This window comes from Narcine bancroftii, chromosome 1 (assembly GCF_036971445.1).
Source record: "Narcine bancroftii isolate sNarBan1 chromosome 1, sNarBan1.hap1, whole genome shotgun sequence".
Taxonomy (NCBI): domain Eukaryota; kingdom Metazoa; phylum Chordata; class Chondrichthyes; order Torpediniformes; family Narcinidae; genus Narcine; species Narcine bancroftii.
Window position 1 is genome coordinate 287,058,668 of NC_091469.1, and position 27,736 is coordinate 287,086,403.

Below are 27,736 nucleotides of genomic sequence, written 5' to 3' on the forward strand. Positions count from 1 at the left end.
ACGTGGGACACTGGTGTAACAATTCAACATGCAGAACAGTAAGTGAAGCTCCATCAGACGATATTAATCACCAAATAAATATCAAGCATTCATGAACGCGGCAGGAATAGAGTCGTCTGGTAATCCAGGGGTTAAAAGAAACAAATATGCAGCTCCCATAACTGATAATATTTGGGGGAAAAAAAGGAATTGTATAATTCCCACTAGACTTTCAATAGCAGTTTTTGGCTTCCGTAGATAAACTTAAAAAAAACGTTGCTGGAACACCCATTGTAACTATCGTAGAGTGACTGTCTGTGAAGGGTTTGCAAGCTATCCGCTGTCAATGCGTGTTTGTTAAACGCCAACTAAAATTCCTGTCTGACATTACTAACTAGTTGAATGGAAAATTATGCTTGACCACATCAGTCGTCTACGATCCCTTATTTAGTTAAGGACACTTGATATACGCTGCTTCTATTTTCTCGAACTCAGCGATTGGATTGAATTGGATGCTTCAAATGCTCCTGTTTTCTTTGTTCATTTCTAATCACGGCCGCTTTCCATCAGAATAACCCATAATATTTAACCTCGAGCATTTGCTCTGAATTGCACCCCTCCCGCCAAGAAAAAAATTCCTATCATGACCCGTTATTGGAAATAACGCGAGTTGTTAGTGTTAGGTCTGTGAAAACCTCCCAAAGTGCCACCGAGAAAGAAAGTGTAAATATAAATTCGGACACTTTTTGTTAATCTTAGTGGCATTAATTGAAATGGGATGTGTGTGTATTATCGAGTAAACTGTTGTGCGAATCGCTGAGTAGATATCATTCGAGTGAAGCCTGTAGTTTGTCTAAAGGTCGTGCCGGGCACTGCGGGCTTTGTGCTAATAACTCCTGGGTGTATATGCTGCATAGCATCCAAATTGCCTCCATATGTTTTCGTATTAGATGGTTCGCAAAAGAATACAGGGCGCATAATCATAGCCACTGGGCGATCGCTGCCCGTCTAAGCAGCGAGAGCACTACAATGATTAAGATACACTTCAAAAAAAAAAGCAAAAGGTCCTGTTTCTGCCAACTGTTACGATCCTACGCACCCCACTTTTAAAAATTAAAGGTCGGAAATTAGCAGGTGGTATGTGAATGGCCGGAGTACTTGTTAGTCAGTGTAAGGTAGACCTCTCAAATGTAGAGAGTCTTTTGATGGGGAACTGGATACTCCCACGTTACTGGGCGTCAGTACCCCAGGTAGCTGAGGCTGACGGGTTTCTTTGAAAGATCCATACCGATTGCTGCTCTCCGAGAATGCCAAGCTTTTTCCAGACCGGGTGTTCTGTTTGGCCGTGTGGTTTGTGAATTTATTTGTATGCGTAGATAGATTAATACACACTTTACTTGTTTTTATGTATTTGTTCATTGTCGCCCATCAGACGTATGTGAAAACGGGACAGCGAGAACTTTAGCCTTTAATGGGTTTTCCAAAGATAAATGCATTTTTAATCCGGAGTTTCATTTTTGGTTTGGAGAGTTTGCCCAGAAGCAGGAGGATTAAGGGCTAACGTGGATTTTTGTTCACTTGGTTCTAATTAACAAAACAACGTTAAAATAGACAGAGGGCGAGAATTTATGTAACTTTTAGATAAGTCCTCTTGCGTCTTTAAAAAAATTTAAAGGGTTTGTGCCTTTGGCTCTTCAAACGGTATGAGGTGGAGCGCGCGTCCTCGGCACCGTGACCGCGCCTTGCCCCAAAGCAACCTCAGAATGAAATCTTCCTTCAAGGGTAATGAACACGGTGCAATACGCTAGGAATGATATACAAATACGGACAGAAAGGGACGTTTTATCATGATACCATTTGTCGTGACGATGCGATTTTCAAAGTGGAACCGTGTCATAAACTGACATGCCTGCCACAAGTGTTCGCGACTGATCTTTTCAATTATCCTTCCCTGCACTATCCGGGTAGACTTCGCTTATTTCTAGAAATTAAACTCAAAAGTTGACGTGCTTGATTTTCGAGACAAATGTCAGCAGAGCTCATCATTTTCCCTCCTATATTCGGAGCTTATTTAGGGCTAAAGTGGCTGGGCTTTTTGAAGCCAATTTAGCAGGCGTTCCTAGGGAGAGAAGAACAGGTTCTTCACAGCTTCCTCCAGGGACACAGGCGCAGCCAGAGCTTCAGGTTCGGAGTTTTCACGGGTTACAATTAATGTCCCACCTATTTTGTTTTTGCAAAAATAGCGAATGGAATGGTTTTTATTCGGTGTAATGGACGTCCTTTATAAATTTGGGGGAATAGTGCGTTATGTGCAGTGTTGAGATGAGTTCACCGGGAGGGTTGGCGGTGAATTCTTGCTTGATGAAGTGCGCTCTCGTCCGGTTTAGCGAAACAAAATGCTGCTTTTGTTGTTCCCTGTTTGAATGTGGTGCTTGGTTCGATTAGTCTCCTACACTTTTTTCCCGGTTTGGCGGACCAAATCGACGCCTTCTCTTGCTGGTTAGGTATTCCATTTTGATTGGCAGTTTTTGTGTTTAGAGCGAAAGTGCGCGTTTATAGGTCAGTTTTGTTTTGCAATTGGGATCTCCGGCGGGATTAACCGAAGCCGATGTGAACAGTGAACTTTGCTGATTGTGCTCCTTCGTCTCGGCCGCTGAATATGTTCGCTGTTGCTTTACCCCTAGGTCATAGTGGAGTGAATCAGCTCGGCGGTGTTTTTGTTAATGGTCGACCGTTACCTGACTCGACCCGACAAAAAATTGTGGAACTTGCCCATAGTGGAGCTAGGCCTTGCGATATCTCGAGGATCCTCCAGGTAAACAGTTTGTTTTTATGTTATTTCACAACGCTCTAAAATGCATGAAGATGTCACCGTGTTATTATTGCATATGCAATCAGATGATTGAAATAATTTTTAGAAAGGGGTTTTCTACAATCCAAAAATGCTTCCTACAAATTACATTCGTACCTTCAAAGTAATTTCTTTCAAAATTGGCAAACGAGCAAGAAATTATCTTGAATTGATCATAAAATGGTAATACTTCCCCCCCTGCCATTTAAGGGTTTATTTTTGTATTGTAGACCCAATGTTGATGCAAAAACAAAATTAAGTTTGAAACTTTTTTCATAACTTTGGCACACGCCAAATTGATGCAATATTGGTACGTTTCCCATTGCCATTTAAGGTATATTTTTGTATTGTAGACCCATACTGATGCAAAAGTCCAAGTAGTGGATAATCGAAAAGTAAGCTCAACGTTGTTTAACTATATTTAACTATCTTCATACATATACATTATCAAACAAACAGAACATTTTCACGTGTTAAACGTTCTTTCATTATATTTGGTTTTCATTTATTCTGATGTATGTGTAGGTGTCCAACGGTTGTGTCAGTAAAATCCTGGGCAGGTATTATGAAACAGGATCCATCAGACCTCGAGCAATCGGAGGGAGTAAGCCAAGGGTAGCAACTCCTGAAGTTGTGTCTAAGATCGCTCAGTATAAACGAGAGTGCCCCTCAATCTTCGCCTGGGAAATTCGAGACAGATTGCTCTCTGAGGGGGTCTGCACTAACGACAATATACCAAGCGTGAGTAAGACATTTAATTAACGTTAACGGAGGGAATGGTTTATTTATTACCATTAACGAGTGCATATCTATCTATCTATCTATCTATATATATATCTATATATATCTATATATAGATATATATATAGATATAGAGATATATATAAATAAAACACCCTGTTTGAAATGGACTATTTTTAGAATATGTGTGATTTCATTAACAAGAAGACCTAACGGACAGGCTCGAGACGTCTTTTTTTTTAAATAAACTGATGTTTTTTGATTAATTTCCCACATGGATTATTTTTAAATAAACGATTAAATATATTCTTCAAAAGCTAACAATGCAACAATGTAAAGTGAATTGGTTTAAATCCGGCAAAATTATACTTTGTAATGCCGATTCCTGTAATTGTGTTCAAGATTTAGTTTAAATTTGGTTGCTAATTGATTAAGGTGTATAAAAAGCTGACCGTGCGTTTTTAATGCATCATATACAATCAACTGTTGTGGATTCCGTTACAATTTTGGGCCAAGCATTAATTAATCTTGGTCAACGATGTGGGCGATTTATTTAATTTTGTATTGCAAATTGATATAAGTGGCCGCCCGGCTGCGCAAATCTTTAAGTACATGCTTCAAGTAGCAATAAATCCTGAACAGTCTCAGTTCGTAACATGAAATGAATTTCATAGATGAACTAATACAGATCCCATAACCGTAATTCTCGTGCATTAATTATTTTGTGATGGTTGAAAACTCTAAATTATTTGCCTTCACTTTCGATTTTCGGCATCCATGCTGATCATTTTTAGGGGTGAAAGACATTTCAGGAGATTATCTGATTCGCTTTCAGGTGTCATCGATTAACCGAGTCCTTCGAAACCTGGCTAGCGAAAAGCAACAAATGGGAGCAGATGGAATGTATGATAAACTGAGGATGCTGAACGGGCAGACAGGTGCATGGGGCACCAGGCCAGGATGGTACCCAGGCAGTTCCGTACCAGGGCACCCAAGTCAAGGTAAGGGAAACTGCATGGCTACCCTTGTAACGGCCAACCTTTAACAGGCAGGCGAATAAAACGGCGCCAAAGATTTCTCGGTGTGATATATGAGAACATTTCAATGCCAGGTATTCAACGATCTCGTTAGGGTGAACTGCTAAGCAGATGACTCGACGTGGGCCATCCAGCAGGCCTTGAACGATCAATCATTTGTAATCTTGGGAATGTGTTTCTCATCTGCTCCCACTGCCAAGGTTTGGTGGAAATGCAAAGACCTTCCCTTCTTTAGTTGGAAAAGTAAATTTATGGCATTTGGGTAAATCCCACAGTCGACGTGAGAGGAGAAACTCGGGCAATCAGTAATAGAAATCAAATCAAAGGATGCCATTTCTCTGCCTCGCACGGCCTTCCCTGAACTCCTAAATTAGTTCATACCCGGACGAGTTTTGAGCATAGAAACTCTCCAGCGCATCACGTAATGACCATTTCCACCCCCCCCCACCCCCGCTCTAAATGGCCGCGCATTCGATACGAACGTTTTCGCCTGCATTCCACCTTCAATGGGAGCAAACCCATTGTTGAGCGGATTAACTCTATTTATTCTCTGCAGGTGAATTGCTCGCACAATCTCGCCCATGCTCTCCTGTCGGTACCTGCTCCATTCTCAATATGGGGCGAGGACGACAAGGATGAATGTGCCACATAAATTCATAGCTCGGGTCCTCGAGAGACCGAGTGGTTAGATTTGCCCTCCCATCCACTGGGCCAAAACGACCTCCTGATTTTAATATGTCACTCGTCATAACGACCGACAAATTCACAATGACGAATTTGTTAATTTGAAAAATATGATTGGCATGTTCATCCCTTTTGTATTTCAATTTAAATCATCTCTCATCGGCAGCGCTGACGACACGTCAGGAAAAAAAAAACTGCTCATATGTTGTAAATAGAGCGGGAATCGGAAGAATAATGCAGGCAAACGGGTGAAGCCGCACATTGAACACTCCAAGCGGTTGGAAGAGGGGTTTCATTTAAAATCTGTTCATTGCTGACTTCCTTGACGACTTCGCCGGAGTTAAGAGAGACTGGAGTTACAGTCAGCAAGGACCAGATGGGTAAAATACCCAGCGCAGATGTACTTAAGTCGTAGTTTCTGTCATCACGGTGACCCTGCTGACAGAGCAAGAACATCAACAACTCCCGGGCCAGGCAGTCTGGAAAACAAATGGACACTCATATCTCAGCTGTTTTGAATCGCTCGGGCAATTGCACCCCTAACTAAATGACAATGTTTGAGGAAACATTTCAAGAAAACAAATTACAGTGGTTATCAGGTTTTACATGATTGCTTGTAACTTTCACCGCGTGGCTGACGTCGTTCATGTTTAATTTAGACGATGTTTATTATCGCGATATCAGCGCTGTTACTCGCTGGGTTTGAGGGGTGGGGGTGGCGATGGGCAAGAGAGAGCGGCGAGTGAAGCATTTTCTGTACCTCGTGTGTCATTAGTGAGTCGGAGTGACAGTCATCAGCCTGGGGAGGAGGTGTCCCGTCCACAACCTGCTTTTTGTTCACAGATTCAGCAACAGTGTGCGGAATAGATTGTACAAAGGATGTTTCTGCCACACGCAAGAATTTGTTATGGGAACAATTCTGTCGCTATGTAATTGCTCATTAGAGAGCGTTTTGTTTCTCATTAAGCAACATGAATAAGCGTCTAGTTCTAGGAGACAGCTGTAGAAATGTTACACATGAGACCCTTGGACACCATATCGCACCACTTGCCAATTAGACATGTCAGCTTTCTGAGAAGCAAACAATATAAGAAGGGCACTAAAAAGATACACAGCCGCGGATTGCTTTCTGTAAAATATCCCCAGCTTGTTATAGCACTCTTAATGAAGCTATCGACGCAACTCACAACGAATGTGTTGCAACAGAGGGGCGCTTCAAAAGTCCAGAGTCCAAACTTCTAAACAACTAGAAACTCGCCTCTCATCCTAGTGAGCTGCAAACAGATCTGGGAATGTAACCACTGCTGAAAGCCTGGGTAGCGGGGGAATCGGTGTAGAAGTGGTTATTATTGGAGCCTTGAGCCTTTCAACATGTGGTTCGAGGGAGAGCCAAGATAAACAAAATAACAGTTATTATCATTCAACACATTTTTAATTCTACAACCTTGGGGCTTAAAAAAATATATATTAAGAGTCCATATACTGTATATATCCCGCTGTGAATTACATGTAGGACGTACATGGGTCACTGGTTTGATGCAATTTCAACGAATTATTGGATAAGGCGATTTTTTGAATAAACTAACATTGTAATGTACTACCTTCGTTCAATGCATAATAGGAATCACATTATATTCATTCTATTGGTCGATTTAAATCAGGAGCTGAAGTATTTCGATGTTTCCGCGGGGTTTACATCGGTGGGTCAAAAACGCGAAGTGACGGTTAAGGCTGTCGAGATATTTCAGGTGAATTGTGTGAATTGGAATCCCTAGCGATAGCGAGGGAAATCCAAACTTGTTTACTGCAATTACACTGTAATGATGTCGGTGGAGGTGGGATTTACTTGACAGTTGCCCGAAGTAGTTAGGACTGTACAGGCCGCCGGGGTAATCATTCCGAGCTTTGAATGTTCAACATTCGAAGGATGGGTGACTCTTTACAAATATACTCTCCGACAGGACCTAATGGGCGACTCCGGGCCTTTAAAAAAAAGCTGCATAATGCTTGTGAAGACAAATACTCTTCACGCACAGTGTATATCCACAGAGTTAAAGAATGAAAAAAGTCCAAAAATATATCATTCGATCTCTCTATTGGACACATATGCTTAACTGGTTCCGCTCATCCAATTTGGGAAAAAAAGGGTTTCTCTAAACGGCGCTCTTTCGATTTTAAGAATTGTAATGTATGCAATGTTACATTACAATCAATTTTTTTACCCCCTCCATAAATCTTCGTCCGCGAAGCCAAGCCAAAGAGAGAAGACAATCAAATTAATAAACAGATTATCTGGTTGTTGTCCCGCTGCTGTTGTTTGTGGGCGCTTGCTGTGAGTAAATTGGCTGCCACGTGTCTAACATTGCAACAGTGATCGCAATTCAACTTAAAGGTGACGAGACATTTAAGGCGGTTAAAAGCGAATCCTTCATTTGTTGGATAACTGCCTGTCTGCCCTGATCCTGGTATAATCATTATGTTATCTTGTACATTAAACGAACGAGGGATTACATTACTAATGATAGTCGGTTTTGTCTCCGAGCTGTTTTCACAGAGAGAGAAAAATTACTGTCAATTGTTACAAGATATCATTCGATGGGATTACATTTATATTTGTTAATGTAACCTAAATGTTACATTTTTAAAAAAAAAGTCTTAATTGCATTTTCTATCTTGACCATTCACTTTCCTTTAGCAAAGGTAATAGGAGCCCTGTCATCACACCTCCCTCCAGCAGCGATCCTCGGCTAAATAGTCCTAGAAAGGACACGAGGAAAGCTTGAATTTCACATATTTCAAAATGTCAGTGAAATAAACAAAAAACAAACCTGAAACAATTTAGCCGATAAAGTCATGAAATAATTTTGATTCGGTTACTACTTATTAGACATTTTATAGATCATCCCTCAGGCCAACTTGGTTCGACTGTAATTCGAAGTTATCTAAACTTTTACGATAATTTGGTGGATGGGGGGGGGGGGGCGGGGTGGTGAAGGTCAATTTGCATGAACAAAGCATAGGAGACGAAGAAATGAAAAAATGTATAGTGATTTAATACTGTAACTATTTGCTAGCCACGGCCACGTGTTGTCGTAATGCATTGCAAACGAAATTTAACATAAGTTTGGAGCTTCTTCATTAACCATACCTGCAATATTATCGAGATAAGTTCTTAATTCGATATTGCCCTTAAAATATACAGAGCTGGAGGTGACAATAGTTGCTTTAATGTTCAAGTTCTAACGAATAGTTCCCCTCTCTTTCGCTAACGAGAACCTTTGTATCTTTGACCAATAAAGCGACATGGAGCAGATGTATCCCCCAAATAGTAAGCAGACTCCTTTAAGAATATCCACACTACTTCTTAATGCTCCAGACCCTACTCGTGCCAAGATGTTTGAGCAGGTTTTTAGAAGTCCATTATGCGAAGCACAAGTCAGGGTTAGATCTTATGGAGGGAATATGGTTTCAAGATGATGTATGTCAGCGGGCAGAGAGAAAAAAATACCAATATCGAGTCTGACAATAGTTTAAGGGAGACATCTCTATCAACCCCGTCCTTCAGTCTGGAGAGTGCGGCATTCTCCAGCGAATTAGGGTTTTAAGCATCGCTGTGACAGTTTTTTTTTAATCTTTTTTTCTTATATGGTTAAAGCCTTCTACAGGATTTAGACACTTCCCTTTCACAAGGTTTATAGAGAAAGCCAGTGTGTGTTTCTCATCTGAGCTGGTACGCTGAAAAGTGCTGCAATCCGTTTGCTATCTTCTTACTTATCTTCCGCGTGAATGATTGAGACACCGAGAAACTAAGGAATGATTTTATTTCCCAGAGCCTTATTGTAAAAAACAAATCCTAACCCCAGCGTCAGTTGGTCTGGCTGGTGGGATAATAGGACACACATTTATCCTTCTTTTTACGGATTAGCTCTCAGGAGGAACAGCATCAGGGACAGAGAGAATTCAATTGGTCCTTTCGGAGATTTCAATCCACCCTCCCCAAAAAGAGACATAAAAGAAAGATAACTTAATTGTCCTAAGTTTGCTGTGTGTGTGTGTGTGTTTTTTTTTATAATTCCTGTACCCCCTTTATATCAAAGACAACCGAGAATAATCGGTTTATTTCTGAAGGAATTGTTGTATCTTACTTCACCTGTATTCAAATACATTGGGCATGGAAATCTTCAGCAATATATGCTTTCTTTTATACCATTAGATTGTTTTTAAATATGGAGGCAATATGCAAATTCAATATTGCACTCAACTCGGATTGAATGTTGGGACTCATGTTATCATGTTTTATTTTGATCTTTAGAGTCAGTGGGTTATTTGCCTTACTTCACCACTGGACATTGGCGGTCTTGGTTTAGAGAACTACAGAACATTACATTCGGTCCGCCAACTCATTTACTCCGCCTAGTCCCACCGACCTGCACCCGGTCCATAGCCATGGTGCACAAATTTACAGCGTTCTCCTTTTCCCCGAAACACCAGGCCGCGAGAGTCAGAGAGAACAACGAATATTTCCAGAATGAGTTCTGCGGAATTGGATTGAAAACACAACGCTGGAGAAACTCAACTGGTCAAATAGCGTCGGTAAAATAACAAAGATAAAAATACATAACCGACGTTTCGGGTTTGAGCCTTTCATCAAGGATTGAGCTAATGAGACCTTGATGAAGGGCTCAAGCCCGAAATGTTAGTTCTGTATCTTTATCTTTGCTACATAAAGGACACTGTTTGACCTGATGGGTTTCTCCGGCATTGTAATTTTACTTCAACCACGGTGTCTGCAGACTTTCGTGTTTTACTTCTAAGGATTTAAATATGTGGGAGAGAGAGAGAGAGAGAGAGTGCTTGCAAATTCGTTGAAGGACGTAACTGCATTCAACTTCTTGCAATTGGAGCAAAGGGGGGAATAAACGTAAGATAAAAAAAAAGTAAACCAGGCCGTTTATGGTTTATAGGGGAAAGAATTCGCGCAGGCCAAAAATGCACCCACGAAAGTTGTGCAGGTTCAACGAGTTATAGATGAACAAGAAATAATGGCATCGGAGAAAATCGGGTAAACATGGTCAAGCGAAATAGTCTGCAGTTCACCGAAAACGGCCAAAACATCTGTCTTAAAAAATTACACAAAGTTCGGGAGGATGTAACAACTAATATATGTAAATGTTTATTTTCTTATGTGAGCCAAGCGAGGTTTTCTGTTCTTGTTAACAAATAGGCCGGCGCATAGAGTCTCATTCGCACTGCCGCACCAAATAAATGCCTTGGCCCATTCTCCTCCTATAGAATGTGTAAGTGTAAATGGCGTTGAACGGTCCAACTCGCAGGACAGTGATTAATGATAGTGTCGCACAAAGGTTAACATACCTCACTGGAAAGTCTGTTGACTGTGATGCTTGTGTGACAATGTGGGCAACTGCCCGCTGAAGAGAATCCTTTTGTTGCCTTCCCGCGATAACCAGCGATTGTATTCTCAAAATTCTGCCCACGAAAATTTGCCAACCTTCTGGCCTGGGACTTTAATGGTTTCCGTCCCGTGCTGGCATTGTGTGCCTGAAAAGCTATTCAAGTGTTGGCGGCCACAGCAATAGACATTGAAAACCGCCCATATGGTGGTCAGAAACATGGCTACAATCTCTATTTTAAGGGAAATTCCTTAACTCTCGAAACATATTTCCAAGCATTCCTAAATAGGGCTACGTTTGAAATGCAAATGAACACAACCTAGATGTTTTTTTATTAACTGTGGAAATCGAAGAATATCGTAAACCATTGACTTAGATGGACACATGACACAGTAATTCTCGGTGGGTTCAGCCTCTACCGCGCATTAAAAGGATTCGATCAACCATGAATCATATGAAAATTATCTCATAAACCTTGCAAAGATGTCATTGAGCAGTAATATTGACATATGTTTACAGGATTGCGTTTGCATTGTTGCAAGAGTTTAACAATATGAAGTATGTGCTGACAGATACACTTCTGCACACCCGTTTGGTTCTTTACTCACTGAACACAGCCCTGCCATATCAAAATCAATATGAATCTGAACAATCGGGCCCGCTTCGGTTAACCAAAGTGTTAAGAGTTGGATTTATTATAACGCTCGTCACAATTCAGTTCCTTTTTTTAAAAGATGCTTGTGTATCACATGTAGAGAACAGTCCTTTATTCTAAATATAAGAAAATTATAGGCTGTTATTACTGATAATATAATTGCAGCCATGCTCAACAGCAAGAGGCTTAGACTATGAGCTTCTACTTAAATCAACAAATAGAGAAATTCCGGAATTTGAACTTCTGGAATGAACAGTCGATAAAGTTAGTGGATAACTTGGCGAAGATTTGATACGAATAATTGCAATTGGATGTGTAATTATTGAAAAATACTAGTTTGAGAAGGAAACTCTAGTCGACTTTGTTGCCTGGATGTGACAGTTACGGACCAGTGATATAGTTGGAGTGGAGTTAAACCGACGACTGCCACTTCTCACTGACTTCTCCACCGACACCTTTGCATGCGCATTAGGATACGGAGATTAGTCACTTCCTAACCACCGAAGTTTCGGCGCTGCATTTATCAAGCTAGAAGATCCAAAATCAGAGTACTTTAAAAACGTCGTTTTGCACTGAGTTGTCCCTGTAGGACACCCAGTGCCAAGCATTGCGAGTGGTTTCACACCTGGTTCCAGTAATGAGATACCCTGAGAATACTGCCGGCTCCAATCCAACTCAATGGATTCTGATATCTCCAAAGGCATAGCCCACGCCTGCTTGAAGTTTCAGTTTTCCTTCTCCCCTCAATTTTAGTGTATCTTCATGAAAACAAATCCAACTAACTATTTGTTTGTGAGTAGAACATGGGTCAACCCAATCTACGACGGTGGTGGGGATCCAATTCCATCTTGGATAGCGTGAATGTAGAGAATTAGTTTTTAAAAAGGATACTGAATAATATAAACGGAATGATTTAACCAGCGGTGTTCCGCAAACTTTCAGTTGTAAATCTGTGAAACACTGGACAATGAGGTTGCATTGCTAATCCATGGTTGTACGTAATCAGAATTTGTTCCTCTGCTTCTCTTTCACTGTCTGTAAAGAGGCCCTTCAGGCCATTTCTGCCTTACGGCAGACGAAAACAGATTTCGTGTAACATTGTACTGTCTTTATTACATGATAACAAAATGAAACTTGAATCTTGAATGCACAGATCTAACCCGAGAAATGTTTTCACTTGGTGAATTTATGTAGCTGTGAAATTTTACTGACACTGGTGTGTCCATTCGCCGGATAAGAAGCGGAATGGCATTAATTCTTGCTTCCGTTATTTATACAGATGGTTGTCAGCAACAGGAAGGAGGCGGCGAAAATACCAATTCCATCAACTCAAACAGCGATGATTCAGACGAGGCGCAGATGCGACTTCAGCTCAAAAGAAAACTCCAGAGAAACAGAACATCTTTCACCCAGGAACAGATCGAGGCCCTGGAGAAAGGTAAGGTCAAAGGAAGGTAACAGAGCTCGGATAAACTCTGTGTGTGTGTGTGTGTGTGTGTGTGTGTGTGTGTGTGTGTGTGTGTGTGTGTGTGTGTGTGTGTGTGTGTGTGTGTGTGTGTGTGTGTGTGTGTGTGTGTGTGTGTGAGAGAGAGAGACCTGAGGGGCGAAAGGGTGTATATGAGAGTGTTTTTAGAAAAAAAATCCTATGCATGTTATCAGGCCAAATTTAAATCAGTCCCTCATTGTCCATTGAGAAAGAAGAGATGAAGGCCACCTTGCAGACCACGTGGCGATCAATAGATTTCAGGCAGCTAATTATGTACGGGAGAGGTAAAAGGTCACCCACAATGTATGGAATGGCCAGATGGGGTCGAGTGGTCGAAGATCTACTCCTGCATTCATTCCTTAAGTTCTGATGAAGGTAATTTGATCGTAAGGTGCAAGAACTTGGAATCCACAGCGATGAAGACAGAGTGGCGGTGATATTCCCATGGACATACTGCCTTCTATGTTTTGCATTTTCAGAGTGTGCTGTCAAATAAACCTTGAGGCTCTGCTGATGGGGGAAGTGATATTTGAAATGGTAAAGGAGAATTGGTCAAGTGGCATTCATTGCAGAATTCCTGCCTTTGGCTGGCTCTTGCAGCCACAGTATTTACATATTGATCTGTTGACTGATTTCTTGTCTATGCTGACCTTCCCTTAATTGGGATTCAACCATTGAATGCCATGTTGAGGTATTGATGCTGCCTCATTGGTGATGATCATTGACTAGTATGTATGCAATGCAAATGTTATTTCTCACTATCAGCCCAATCTTGAATGCAGGAAGATAGAAATGGATTAATTTTGAGGGAAAAGTGAATGAGATGAACATGGAGAGAGCATGGGAGAAAGCATGAGTAAAAACAGAAATGCTGGAGGAACTCACCAGGTCTTGCAGGACCCATAGGAGGTAAAGATATATAAGCGATGTTTTGAGCTTGGTTTAAGGTATGAGGAAAAAATAGACAGGCACTTGAATTAAAAGAAAGGCCAGGGGGAAGAGAACAGACCAACAGACAGGAGCTGTTAATTGGGCATGCAGAGGAGTCCAGGAGAGAGGAAAGGTGAGAATTAATTGAGGGAGGAGGCAGAGGGAAAAGGAAAGAGAGAGTGAGGGATAGAGCTAGAGGAAAGGAGACATAGGGAAATTTGGGGGTGGGGGGGTGGGGGTGACCAGGGGAAAGTGGAGAAGTCGATGTTAATGCCATCTGATTGGAGGGTGTGGTGACAGAATATGAGGTGTTCCTTCAATATGTGAATGGTCTCAGTCTGGCAGTGTTTGAAATCATAGATTGACATGTTGGCAATGGAATAGGGTGGGAGATTGAAATGGGTGTCCACTGGAGGAGTCAATTAATTATTTAGTAAGAGAAAGGTGTGAGACTGATGGTGAGTGAGCTTGTGGGCAAGAAAGCATAGAAGTGCAACAGCGTGCAAGTGAATGTGTGAGAGACGTTGCTTATGAGTGTGCGTGTGAGTAAGTGAAATACTAAGCGTGAAAGTAAGTCAATGTAAATAAGAAAGAAATAGAATGTAGGTAAACCAGAAAATTGGCAGATGCTGGAGTCTGTACACACAAGTGCTGGAGAAATTCAGCAGGTTACACTGCATTCACAGGCAGTACACATTTTGGGCCTAAACCCTTCATTGGGAATATTGAAAATGTAATAGCCAGTAAGAATGTTACAGGGGCTATGATTGTGAGACAGTGAATGTGTGTTTGAGTTTGATAGAGTGTACGGTGAACGATGATGGAGTGTGGGACACGAGAAGCAATCGTATTTTACCACCCCAGCTTCATTTGATTTTTAGAAGGACAGTTATCTCATGAAGAAGAGTTGGACAAGTTTGGCTTGTATCTCGTTTAGAAGTAAAAACACAAAATGCTGCTGAGCTTCTCCAGCATTTTGTGTTTTTACTTCAATCATGGTATCTACAGATTTGTGTGAATTACATCTAGTTTAGAAGAGTGAGTTGTGACTTGAATGAAACAAATAAGAGATAATGTGGTCTTGGCAAGTGGATGTGGAGAGGATATTTCCTCTCATGACAGAATCATGACTGGGGACAATAATTCAGAACAAGGAGACCTTAGTTACTGTAAGACACATATAATGTGAAATCTGGTCTCTTAGAAGGCCATCTGTCTTTGAAACTCTCTTCAAAGAGTGATGGTAGAAGAAATAATATTTTTAGGAGAGAATTATACAAAAACTTGGAGATATAGACTCAACATTTTGGGGAAGTAAAACACAAAACTCTGCAGACTTTGTGGATGAAGTAAAAACACAATGCTGGAGAGACTCACCAGGTCAAACAGTGTACTTTATGTAGGAAAGAGAAAGATACATAACCAATGTTTCAGGCTTGAGCCCTTGATCAAAGCATGACAAAATGTAGACAGGCACCTAAATAGAATGGTGGTGATGGGGTGGGGCAGGGGGGAGGAGCACAGTCCCAAAGTCAGGAGGTAATGTGGATAAGGGAGGGAGGGAGGGCACAGCAGCAAACAGGGGGAAGAGGGATGACTGTGAATGGAGAGGGAAGGGGGTGAAGAGCTGGAGGAAAGAAGGAATGGAAGTGAGGGAGAAGGGGAAGTAGGCTTGCAGAAACTGGACAAGTCGATGAGAATGCTCAGATGGAAAATCAAGTGTTCTCCAATTTATGGGTGGTCTTGGTGGGATAGTACATGAGGCCATGGTCAGACATGTGAGCATGGGAGTGGTGTGCAAAAAAGATATGAGGAAGTAGATTTAAGACAGAGGTGCTAATGAAAAACTTCTCCCAAGGAATAGTGAATCTGTGGAATTCTCTGTCTAGAGAAGTAGTTGAGGCTGCATCATTCAATATATTGAAGGACACAGATAGAATTTTACGTGTAAAATCTGCCGATACTAGAATCTAGTGCAGTACACAAAGTGCTGGAGAAATTCAGCAGGTCACGTGGCATCTATAGAAAATAAAAGGTAGCGGGCATTTCGGGCCTGAGCCCTTCTTCAGGAGTGTCAAAAAACAGGCAAATGTCTAAATAAAAAAGTGGGAGGAGGGAAAGCTGGAGGAACACGGGCTAACAAAGAGGTAACAGGCAGAGGCAGGTGGGCAGAGAAAGAGGGTGATAGAATTAAAAAATAGAGCTCTCTGATGGGAGAAGGATGGGTTTGGGGTGGGGAGATGGGGAGAGGGAGACAGAGTGATGAGGAGAGAATGAGGTGTAAAAGAAAATTTAATAAATATGCTTAACAAAGAGTTAATGAATTAGGTGAGAAAATACAATAGAAACATAGAAAATCGGTGCAAAAGTAGGCCATTTGGCTCTTCAAAGCCTACACCACCATTTATTTTGATCATGACTGATCGTCTACTCAGTATCTGCCTTCTCCCCATACCCCTGATCCCCTTAGCCACAAGGGCCAAATCTAACTCCCACTTAAATATAGATAAAGAACTGGCTTCAACTACTTCCTGTGGCAAACAATTCCACTGATTCACCACCCACTGAGAGATTTTTTTTCTCATCTCAGTCCCAAAAGACTTCCCCCTTATCCTTGAACTGTGATCCCTGGTTCTGGTTTTCCCCAACATCGGGAACAACCTTCCTGCACCTCACTGCCTGCTGTACCTGCATGGCCACTTTCAATGACTGGTGCACAGTGACACCCAGATCTTATTGCAGCTCTCCTTTTCCTAATTGGACACCATTTAGGGAAAAATCTTCTCTCCTGTTCTTGCCTTCAAAGTGGATAACCTCACATTTATCTACATTATATTGCATCTGCCATGCCTTGGCCCACTCACCTAACTTGTCCAAGTCCCCCTGCATCCTCTCAGCATCCTCTACACAGCTAACCCTGCCATCCAGCTTCATGTCATCTGTAAACTTGGAGATGCAGCTTCCTATTCCCTCATCTAAGTCATGATATATATTGTAAATCACTGTGGTCCCAGCTCTGAGCCTTGTAGTACCCCACTAGTTACTGCCTGCCATTCAGAAAATAACCCATTTATTCCTACTCTTTGTTTCCTGTCCGTCAACCAATTCTCCTTCCACCTCAGTACCATCCCTCCTATACTGTGTGCTTAAAGTTTGTACACTAATCGCCTCAGCGGGACCTTATCAAAGGCTTCTGAAAGTCAATGCTGTAGTTTCTATGTTTCTATGCTAGTGTTATCAAGGTGGAATAAAGAAACTGTTGCATGGTTTAGTTATTTATTTAATTACAGCGTGGGCTGACTTTAACAGGGAGAGGGGGCAGTAATAACAGAAACTTGAGGCTGATATTCTTGCTATCGGCTTGGAGACTGCCGAGACACAATATGAGATGTTACTCAAATTTCCAGGTGTCCTTGACTTGGCAGTGTATGAGGCCATGGACCCACATGTTAGTGTGGCAATAGGGTGTGGAGTTGAAGTGGGACGTGAGAAGCAAGCAATCATATTTCGCCATTGGGAGATCTTTGCTATTGCAGTGGATGGAGCGAAAGTCCTCAATGAAGTGATCTCTCCGTTGCCCCAATGTCAAGGAAGCAGTAGCAGGAGCACAGAATGCATCACTTGGAAGAATTATTTGGGGCCCCGAATAGTAGTGAGGGAGATTGTGGTCACAGAGGTGAGCAATAGGTGGGAAGGGATGAATGGACAAGGGAGTCATCGACAGAGTGATCTCTGTGGAAAGTAGAGAAGGAAGGGGAGAGGAAGATGTGTGTAGTGGAGGATTCTATTGTAGATGGTGAAATTTCTGGAGAATGGTATTTTGGATGTGGAGGCTGTTGAATGCGGAGGCTGTTAGGGGTGGTAGGGAAGGATGCAGGGAACACTGTCCTTGTTGCACCTATGGTAGAAGGGACCAGGACAGATACGCAGAGAAATAGAGGAGATGCAGGTGAGGGCTGAGGTAACGGCAGTAGAGAGAGGGGAATCCACATTCTTTTGAAGAAGGAGAACCTCTTGGAATGGAAAGCCGCATCCTGGGAGCAGATGCAGTGGAGACAGAGGAATTGAGAGAAAGGAATAGAATCCTTGTAGGAGACAAGGTGGAAAAATTGTGATCATGTTAACTGTGGAAGTTGGTGGATTTATAAAAGGAGTCTGTGGATAGTTTGTCTCCCAAGATGGAGACAGAGAGATCACGAATCGGGTGAAAGCCAGAGATGGACCAAGTGAATTTGAGGTCAGTGTGGAAGTTGACAGTAAAGTGGATAAATATGACAAGCTCATCATAGGCTGGCACCAGTGTAGTTGTTAATAAGCACTTTCAGGTGGCCAATTGCCCCGCATATAAAGCCGCATGTTTAGGCAATATGCGGCTGTTTCGAGGCCACCTGAATGTGCAGGAGGCGCTCTTGAGGCGAGGTACGTAACCCTCCTCCGAGAGGGATTATCACCTCAGCTCAGTGGCTCCCCCAGCCATCTGAATACAGCTGGCTGAAAGCGGATGTTAAAAGGTTAGGCTGCTGATCACAGCTGACACTGGGCAGGAGCCGGAGTGAACTCAGAGCCGCATCCTTTGCAGCTGTATTCTTCAGGTGGCCAGCTTTAAACGCTGCCACCTGAATGGCAATTTGAAGGGCCGCTTATGCTTCTTCAGGCGCATTCTTAGCGTAGAATGCACCTGAAAAAGCCTAACGTTACAGAGGAAAAATTGAGGAGCCTTGCCTGTGTCAGCATGCAGCATGGATTTCTCCAAATATCCAAGGTAAAGGCATGCATAGTCGGGGCCCATGCAAGTACCCAAATCTACACCTCTGGTTTAAAGAAAGTGAGATGAGCCAAAGGAAAAGGTATTGAGGGTGAGTACATTCTATCAGGTGAAGGCAATGAACTGGTAGGCCTGTTACTAAGGAAAAAATGAAGACCCTTGAAGCCTTTTTATGGAGGATGGGCATATAAGGGACCGGACACCCATGGTGAAAATGAGGTGGTCCAGCCCAGGGAACTGAAAGTTGTCTGCGATGAAGAACATGTGAGATGTCCTGGATGTAGGCGGGAAGGGACTAGACCAAGGGGAACAAAATGGGGTCAAGGTATGTTGATATTAGTCGGGTGGGGCAGGAGCATGTAGAGAGAATCAGGTAGAGAAATTAAGGGTTATAAGGAAAAGGCAGGAATGTGCTGCCAGATCACAGCCATGATCTTATCGAATGGCAGAGTAGGCTTGATGTATAGTCTTATACAGATTCTTGATTAGCAAGGAGGTGAAAGGTTATTGGGGCTAGATGGTAATGCATCTACCATTCCCATCTAGATGCATTACCATCTAGCCCCAGTAAATCAGTCACAACCATTAAATAACAGCGCACTTGTATCTACAAGTGGTCTATCCTGCTCCTTAACTGCAGGTTCAAATGTCTACATATTTTGACAAGATGTCTAAACCAACACAAAATTCTTTTTCTAGAATTTGAAAGAACTCATTATCCTGATGTGTTTGCCAGAGAACGATTAGCAGCCAAAATTGATCTACCTGAAGCAAGGATACAGGTAAACCAAGACCCCATTTCTGACTTGTGACCCAACTAATTAATCTGACTATATTACAAAAGCGATCGTTGGCATTACTGAAAGTTGTTGTGACATCATTGGCTGGAGGGTTGTACCAAAAGTTGCACTTCTGTTGCTTGATGTGAATGTGTGCTGGTATGTGGAGTGGGGGAGGGGTTGAAGTCTCTCTCTGTCCTGTCTTAGATTAGAGCCCCAAGTACAAATCCAATCCCAATACTGCAACATGAACACTTCAGATTTTGTTTGCAAATCATGTTTTATCCTCCTTTTTTGTTGGATTGTTCCATTTTAGTTACTCATGGTTCAATTGGTGGCAAAGGCAAATTAAAGTCAGAAGGCTCAAGCCATCAAAAGAAATCAACACAAACCCAGCATGGAATTGTGGTGCACAATTGGAAGGGGGCTGTGTTGCCACCTTTTGGGCGGGCACAAAATTGTGCTGCACAAAATATGGCAGATGTTGTAAATCTGAAATAAATTATTCCACAGCCTAAGGTATTTAGCATGCCAGGAAGGGTCTGTTGAGAGAGAAGCAGAGTTAATATTTCAGGTGTGTGACCTTTCTGAATCAGTCCCGGTGAAAGGTCATCAGGGCCAAGTGTTAATTCCATTTGTTTCACCACTGATGTTGCCTGGCCTGTTGAATATTTCCAACACATTCTGTTTTATTTTTAAATTTTGTGATAGGTTCTACTCTAACAGTCCCAAAATGGCCAGGAGGAACATGATGGTATCTGACTGACTACTATTCCCCAAATAGACTCTCCAAAAAATGACATCGGCAGTCATTGTCACATTGATGTTTGTGGCAGCTTGTGGTGCTTATATTGACAATATCCACATTGGACCAGTAACAGCAAGAATGTGTTCTTAAAGTGCAATGGAAACCATTAAATGAGCAAATATTCCTTTAAGAATCCTTCCTTACAATTTCTGCTCCATCAGACTCCTCAACACCAAACTGAACCAGAGACTCATTTAAGGACTCTTAATTTTGTACCTTACTGATTTTTTTCCTCTCTGTATAGCACAGTTTGTTTACATTTCTTTATTTATTTACTTTTTTTTTGCACTACCAATAAGTGGTAATTTTTAATGATTTTCTCTGTATGGCACAGTCAGTCTGTTTACATTTCTTTATCTGTTTACAGTTCTTTATTTATTTACATGTGTAAATTGTGTACATTTGTACATTTCCTTTCTTACACTACCAATAAGTGGTAATTCTGCCTTGCCCGCAGGATAAAGAATCTCAGGGTTGTATGTGATGGCGTGTATGTACTCTGACAATAAATCTGAAATCATTCTGGTTTTGTAGGTTTGGTTCTCCAACAGACGAGCAAAATGGAGGCGAGAGGAAAAGTTGAGGAACCAAAGGCGTCAAGCCAGCAACACACCAAGCCACATTCCCATCAGCAGCAGCTTCAGCACCAGTGTTTACCAGCCCATCCCGCAGCCCTCCACTCCTGGTGAGGACAAAAGACTACCTTCCACCTAGGCGTTACTGCCTGGTGGAGTGAAAGACTGAGATCCCCAGGTCATCGATCGCGCAGTGGCTAACATGTTACTAATACCAAGACAGTGCAAAGTCATCAAGGGACCCGGAATGATCCAAGAATCAAAAAGCCTAATAAAACCCGCATCCTCCACGCTTGAATCCATTGTTCTTCAAGGAGCGCTAACATTGCATGGCAGAATGGACAATCAATGCATGTTTAATTTGAAGATTCCGAGTGCAGAAGCGTGTGCACACCTATACATGCACGGACGCACGCGCACAAACAGACACACAAGCATACACAAGAAGTAGTATCAAGAATAGGTCATTCATGCCCCTGCAATGAAAATGCACGATATGCGATTAGTGGGTTAAATGGTGTGTACTTAAATGGTGGAGCTATGCCTCAAAATGTTCCCAGCTTCTATAGCGTGTTTATCTTCTTCTTTTTGTAGTTTCCTCTTTTGCTACGGGTGCAATGCTGGGTCGGTCAGACACATCCCTGACGAACACTTACAGCGCGCTGCCGCCAATGCCCAGTTTCAGCATGGCAAACAACCTGTCTATGCAAGTAAGTATGGAACAGACTAAGCAGAGTCATTCAATGCTTTCTCCACGGCATTCACAAAAATGGATCTTGTGTTTTCCATTTGTTTTTCGACAAGTCGCCAGTATCCAGCCAAACGCCGTCGTACTCCTGCATGCTGCCCACCAGCCCGTCAGTGAATGGACGCAGCTATGACACGTACACGCCACCTCACATGCAGTCACATATGAATCCACAGACCATGGGCACTTCGGGCGCCACATCCACAGGTAAGACTTCAGTTACAACGACCAACAGTCCCCAACAGCCTCGACTTTGGGTGCAAGGTTGTTACAAAATACCTACTATAGAGACATAGTCAATGACAGTGGTTTTCAACCTTTTCCTCTCTACCCACATACCACCTTAAGTAATCCCTTTTTGTGATAGGTTCTACTCTAACAGTCCCAAAATGGCCAGGAGGAACATGATGGTATCTGACTGACTACTATTCCCCAAATAGAGAACCTTTGGCATCCTATGGTATAGGTGCTCTGTGGTTAGTGATGGATTACTTAAGGTGGTATGTGAGTGGGGAAAATAAGGTTGAGAACCACTGGTCTATGAAATTGCTGAATATCTGAAGGAAAACACAATGCTGGAGAAACACAGCAGGTCAAACAGTGCACTTTATATAAGAAAGATAAAGATACAGCCCTTCATCAAGGTATGAGCAAAATGTAGGCAGGCACCTGAACCCAAAGAAGAACTTCTTCAGCGGAAGTATCCCTCCAAGAAATTTCGCAGTTTTGCAGAGAAGGGAGTAAACACGAAAGTTTGCAGACACCTCGAGTGAAGTAAAAACACAATGCTGGAGGAACTCAGCAGGTCAAACAGTAATCTTTATATAGCAAAGATAAAGCTACAAATCCAATATTTTGGGCTTGAGTTATTCTTCATTGTGTCATATCAAATCATTGGTTTTATATCTTCATTAAGAATCAAAATCATCGAGGACCCCTTCCACCCTGCACACAGCATCTTTCAGCTGTTCCTGTCTGTGAAGAAATGCAGGAGTATTAGAGCCAGCATTGTCAGGCTGAGGAACAGCTTCTTCCCACAATTAGTGAGAATGCTAAACGACCAAAGGAACTGCTCACAGTAGCCATATGAAACTCTCATCCGTAAAAATCAATATTTATCCATCTGTTTAGCAATCTATTTATTTATTTATTTATATACCTATAACACTTGTTCTGTATATGTATTATTTGTCTGTACATGTCTTATGTCTGGTTGTGTGCCTGCATGTATTTGCAGCGAGGACTGGAGAATGCCGTTTTGTCTGGGCTGTACTTATACAATCAGATGACAACGAACTTGACTTGAATAAACTTGACTTCATCTTTGCAATCTAAAGTACACTGTATGGCTTGCTAAGTTTTTCCAGCATTGTGTTTTTACTTCAACCACGGTATGTGCAGATTTTCATATTTAACTACTTGCTGTTTATCTTCTCCATTTCTCAACCAACCAATCTCTATCGGATCATATGTTGCCTCCCAGGTGTCAGGGTCAGGGATGTCTCATAGCATTGAGTTCATAGCATTCTAGAGGAGATAGCAAGCAGCTGGATATCATGGTCCATGTGTGGTAGGGATGAGATCCAGAAGTGGGAATATTGGGAGTTAGGAAAGAATTAAAAAGCAGGTCCTCAAGGGTGGTATTCTCAGGATTGCTCCCTGTCCCACATGCCAGAGAGGGTAGGAGCAGGAAGTTGTGGCAGGTGATTGCATGACTGAAGAGTTGGTGCCGGGGCAGGGGTTCAGATTTGTGGATCATTGAGATGTGGTCTTTGGAAGGTCTGACCTGTTACGAAAGAGACAGGCTGCACCTGAACTGGATGGGGACTCTACTGGTGTAAACCTGGCAGTCAGGTTTGCTAGAGCTATTGGGGAGGGTTTAAACTAGTATTGTGTGGGGGTGGGGGGGGGGGGGGGGTGCGGGAATCAGAATGTGAGTGCAGAAATTAGAGTAGGATAAAGCAAAATGCCAGGTGCTCTGAATTGGTGAGGAAGGATAGGCAGGGGACAAAACATAAAGGAAGCCAGTTAGAAGGTTTGAGATGTGTTTATTTCAATGCAAGGAGCATTAGGAATAAAGGGGATGAACTTAGAGCATAGATCAGTACGTGGAACTATGATGTTGTGGCCATTACAGAAACCTGGCTGGAGGAAGGACAAGATTGGCTGATGCAGGTACCGCAGTTTATAAGTTTTATAAAGAATAGATGGGAGGTAGAAAAATGGGGAGGGGAAGTAGCATTACTGGTCATGGAAAGTATCACGGCTATAGAAAGGGAGGACACTGTAGAGGGAGTGCCCACTGAGTGGGTGTGGGTGGAAGTCAGAAATAGGAAGGGAGCTGTCACTGTGCTGGGAGTAGTCTATACTCTTTATGTCAATATTCATAAGAGAAAAGGACCAAGTAGCCTGCGGGAAACTGAGGAGCAGAGAAGCAGGCAGATTGTGGAATGGTGCAGGAAATACAGGGTTGTAGTTGTGGGTGATTTCAACTTCCATAATATTGACTGGCACCTACTGACTGTGAGAGAGACAGATGGGGCTGAATTTGTCAGGTGTGTACAAGAAGGATTCCTGACACAGTATGTGGACCAGACGACTGGAGGAGAGTCCATACTGGATCTGGTTTTGGGGAATGAACCTGGACAGGTGGTGGACTTCTTGGTGAGAGTGACCACAACTCCCTTGATTTCAACATAGCTATGGTAAAGGATATAAACAGTCAAACTGGGAAAGTGCTTAACTGGCAAAGGTCTAATTATTAAGGGATGAGGCAGGAACTAGCGAAAATAAATGGGAAACAGATGTTTAAGGGTGAAAGCACAAAAGTAATGTGGAGGAAGTTTTGGGACCACTTCTGCAAGATTCAAGATAGGTTTGTCCTACTGGGACAAGGAAAAGATGGTAGGAAAAGGGAATGTTGGCTGATGAAACAGGCAGGTCAGACAAAAGGAAGAAGGAAGCATAAATTAGATATAGGAAGCAGGAAACAGGAAGGTCTTATGAGAAGTATATGGTAGCCAGGAAGGACTCAGGAGAGCTCGAAGGGGGCATGAGAAGGCCTTGGCATGTAGAATCAAGGAGAACCCCAAAGCATTCTATACATATGTACAGAACAGAACGATGACGAGAATGAAGGTGGGGCTGCTAAAGGATAAAGGAGGTAACATATGCCTGGAGGCAGAGGACATTGGGGTGGTCTTAAATGAATACTTTATGTCAATATTCATAAGAGAAAAGGACCTCGATCATGGTGAGATTGAAATTGAACCAGCCTGTGTGGAGATTAAAGAATAGAAGTATTGGATTTTCTTAAAAACATCAAGATTGATAAGTCCCAGGGGCCAGATGCGATATATCCCAGCTCCTGTGGGAAGTGAGAGAAGAGATAGCTGGGGCAGAAGCTATGATCTTTGAATCCTCTTTGGCTGCAGCGGAGGTGCCAGAGGATGGGAGAATGGCAAATGTAGTCCCCTTGTTTAAAAAAAAGATAATAGGGAGAGTCCTTGGAATTATAGACCGGTGAGTCTTATGTCAGTGGTGTGCCAACTAATGGAGAGGATTCTTAAGGATCTATGAGCATTTGGAGAAATACAACCCTACTCAAGGACTGTCAGCATGGCTTTGTGAAGGGAAGTTTGTGCCTGTGAGTCTAATTGAGTTTTTTCAGGAGGTAACTAAAGAAATTGATGAGGGTAGGATGGTAGATGTGGTTTAAATGGATTTTAGCAAGGCATTTGACAAGGTCCCCCATGAGAGGCTCATCCAGAAAGTCTTGAGGAACAGGATCAGTAGAACCTTGACTGTGTGGATAAAAAATTGCCTTGTAGGAAGAAAGCAGAGTAGTTGTGGAAGGAAAGTGTTCTGCCTGGAGGTTGGTGACTGGTGGTGGGACCACAAGGCTCTGATTTGGCTCCCCTGCTCTTTGTAATTTTTATAAATGACCTGGGATGAAGAGGAGGAAGGATGTTTGTGGATGACACAAAGGTTGAAGGAATTGTGGATGGAGCTGAAGATTGTCGAAGGTTACAAGAGGATATAGGCAGGATGCAAAGTTGGGCAGCCAAGTGGCAGATGGATTTCAATGCAGATAAGTGTGAAGGGATGGATTTTGGAAGGACAAACCAGAAGGCTGAGTACAGGGCTTGTGGTTGGTTACTTAAGAGTGATGATGAACCTTGGGTGCAAATCCAAACATCCCTCAAGTAGATAGGATAGCTAAGAAGGCCTATGAGATGTTGGGCTTCATTAATAGTGGGATTGAATTCAGGAGTAGATTAGTCAAGTTGCAATTCTACAAATCTCTGTTCAGTTCTGGTCACTCATTATAGGAAGAATACGGAATCTATGGCGAGGGGGGAGAGGATGTTGCCTGAATTGGGAAACAAGCCTTATGAGGCAAGGTTAGCAGAGCTGGGACTTTTCTCTTTGGAGCATGGAAGGATGAGAGGAGACTTGATATAGAAGATTATGAGAGGCATAGACAGGGTGGACATCCAGCACCTGTTTCTCAGAGCAGAGCAGGATCAGCAAACACCAGAGGACAGCTGTACAAAGTTAAGGGAGGGAAATTTAGGGGAGACATCAGGAGTAAGTTTTTTTATACAGAGAGTTGTGGGTGCCTGGAATGCCTTGCCTGGGATGGTGGTGGAGGCTGAAACATAGAGGGCATTTAAGAGACTCTTAAACAGACATATGGATGGAAGAAAAATAGAGGGTTACAGGGTAGGGAGGGTTTAGTACTTTTTTTAGGAAGGAATATATGGGTCGGCACAACATGGAGGGCCAAAGGGACTGTTCTGTGCTGTATTGTTCTATGTAATGCTAACAACCATTAAAATCTGATCCTTTCCTGTTCTTTAACGTTTGTATTGAAAAGGCACATAGACAATGATCAACAATTCCAAAGAAATGTTAGTAAAAGTTATGGCCTCCAGGTCTGAGCAGTCATGCAAACAATGAGCGACTGGGAGAAATCCAGTGAGTAGAACGGTCAGTCCTGACCTGAGACTGACTGACCATTTCTCCCCACGGAAGCTGCCTGACCCTCTGAGCTCCTTCAGCTGCTCCTCGTTAGTGCAAGATCGCATCTATAGTTTTTGTGGTTCTTTTCGTGTTCAGTTCTGCCTGGCAGAAAACATAGAACACTGCAGCACAGGACAGGCCCCTTAGCCCCCGATGTTGTGCCAACATATATATATTCGTACCAAAAAAACCCTAAACCCTCCCTACCTAGTGACCCTCATTTTTCTTTATACCATGTGCCTGTCTCACTTAACCCTTTGGACTTCGGCCATTTTTAACCTTTCATAATGTATACACTGGACTGGGTCCATGGGTAAACTACAGTACGAACCAGCTAGTGGTTGGGTATAAAACCAGTCCTTGACAACCGGGTATTTGCGCTTGTTGGTCGTCCCTGAAAACAGACCAAAGAGTTAAACGCCGCTGATGTTTCAGCCTCCGGCACCATCCCCAGGCACCCACAACTCTCTGTGTCACCCTTAAACTTCCCTCCCTTCATTTCAGCGTTGACAAAAATGGATTCAATTGTCATTTAAAGTCGGCGGGACTGCAACATTTTTTTTATTTAATAGGAAAACATGATGACCAATTTTCTCCGTCGCATCAGAAGTTAAAAGAGGTGCAGAAAGGCTCCAGGGTTGCTGTGCGCCCGGTCAAAGGAGGGGTCAAAATAAAGCCCGGTTTAATCGCGAGTCTGTTACTTAAAATAGCGCCAAATTCTAACAGCAATGGAGCAAAAAAACATTATTATGTCTAATCCTCCGAGGATCGGGCCACTCAAATTAGAGAATAAACAAGTTATGTTTTTTAATGGAATTGTTTGGGGAATTAGGATGCATCAGTACCAAATAAAAACTTTCTGTTTTTATTATGATTTTGTTTTGTGGATTTTCCCGTTGGACAACATGGTTGTTATTGTAAAAATTAGGGCGAAAAACACATTAATTGCGTGCCAAATCAAAGCAGCGAGTTGAGCTGAGAAGCTCTTTTTGTTGTTATTGTTGGATGCTGTTTTAACGATGGGCTTGATTTGATTTTTTTTGCAGGACTTATTTCCCCTGGGGTGTCTGTACCCGTTCAAGTGCCAGGAAGTGAACCTGATATGTCTCAGTACTGGCCCCGATTACAGTAAGAGCGGGGAGAGTGGACAGAGACTGTGGAGATCGGATCCCCAGCAGTATTTGTTTCCAAGAGGAAGACTCTGAAGGCATATTTGTTCTCGGACTGCGACCAGTCCCACTCTGAGAAGACTTGGCGTGGAC

At 42.5% G+C, this 27,736-nt stretch overlaps 1 protein-coding gene across 7 annotated transcripts; it reads left to right on the forward strand.

Annotated features, from left to right (window-relative positions):
• On the forward strand, window positions 1-27,606 carry LOC138751695 (paired box protein Pax-6). 7 transcript variants are annotated; one of them, XM_069914322.1, is made up of 11 exons: window positions 29-38; window positions 2,664-2,794; window positions 3,184-3,225; window positions 3,356-3,571; window positions 4,407-4,572; window positions 12,638-12,796; window positions 19,239-19,321; window positions 20,661-20,811; window positions 21,296-21,411; window positions 21,506-21,656; window positions 27,521-27,606. In XM_069914322.1, the coding sequence occupies exons 1-11, from the start codon at window positions 29-31 to the stop codon at window positions 27,604-27,606; spliced, it is 1,311 nt and encodes a 436-aa protein (XP_069770423.1). The 7 variants fall into 7 exon arrangements, with proteins under 7 accessions (XP_069770471.1, XP_069770423.1, XP_069770437.1 ...); XM_069914336.1 differs by having other exon boundaries at window positions 3,356-3,463; XM_069914353.1 differs by having other exon boundaries at window positions 3,356-3,370.
• The last annotated feature ends 130 nt before the right edge of the window (window positions 27,607-27,736 follow it).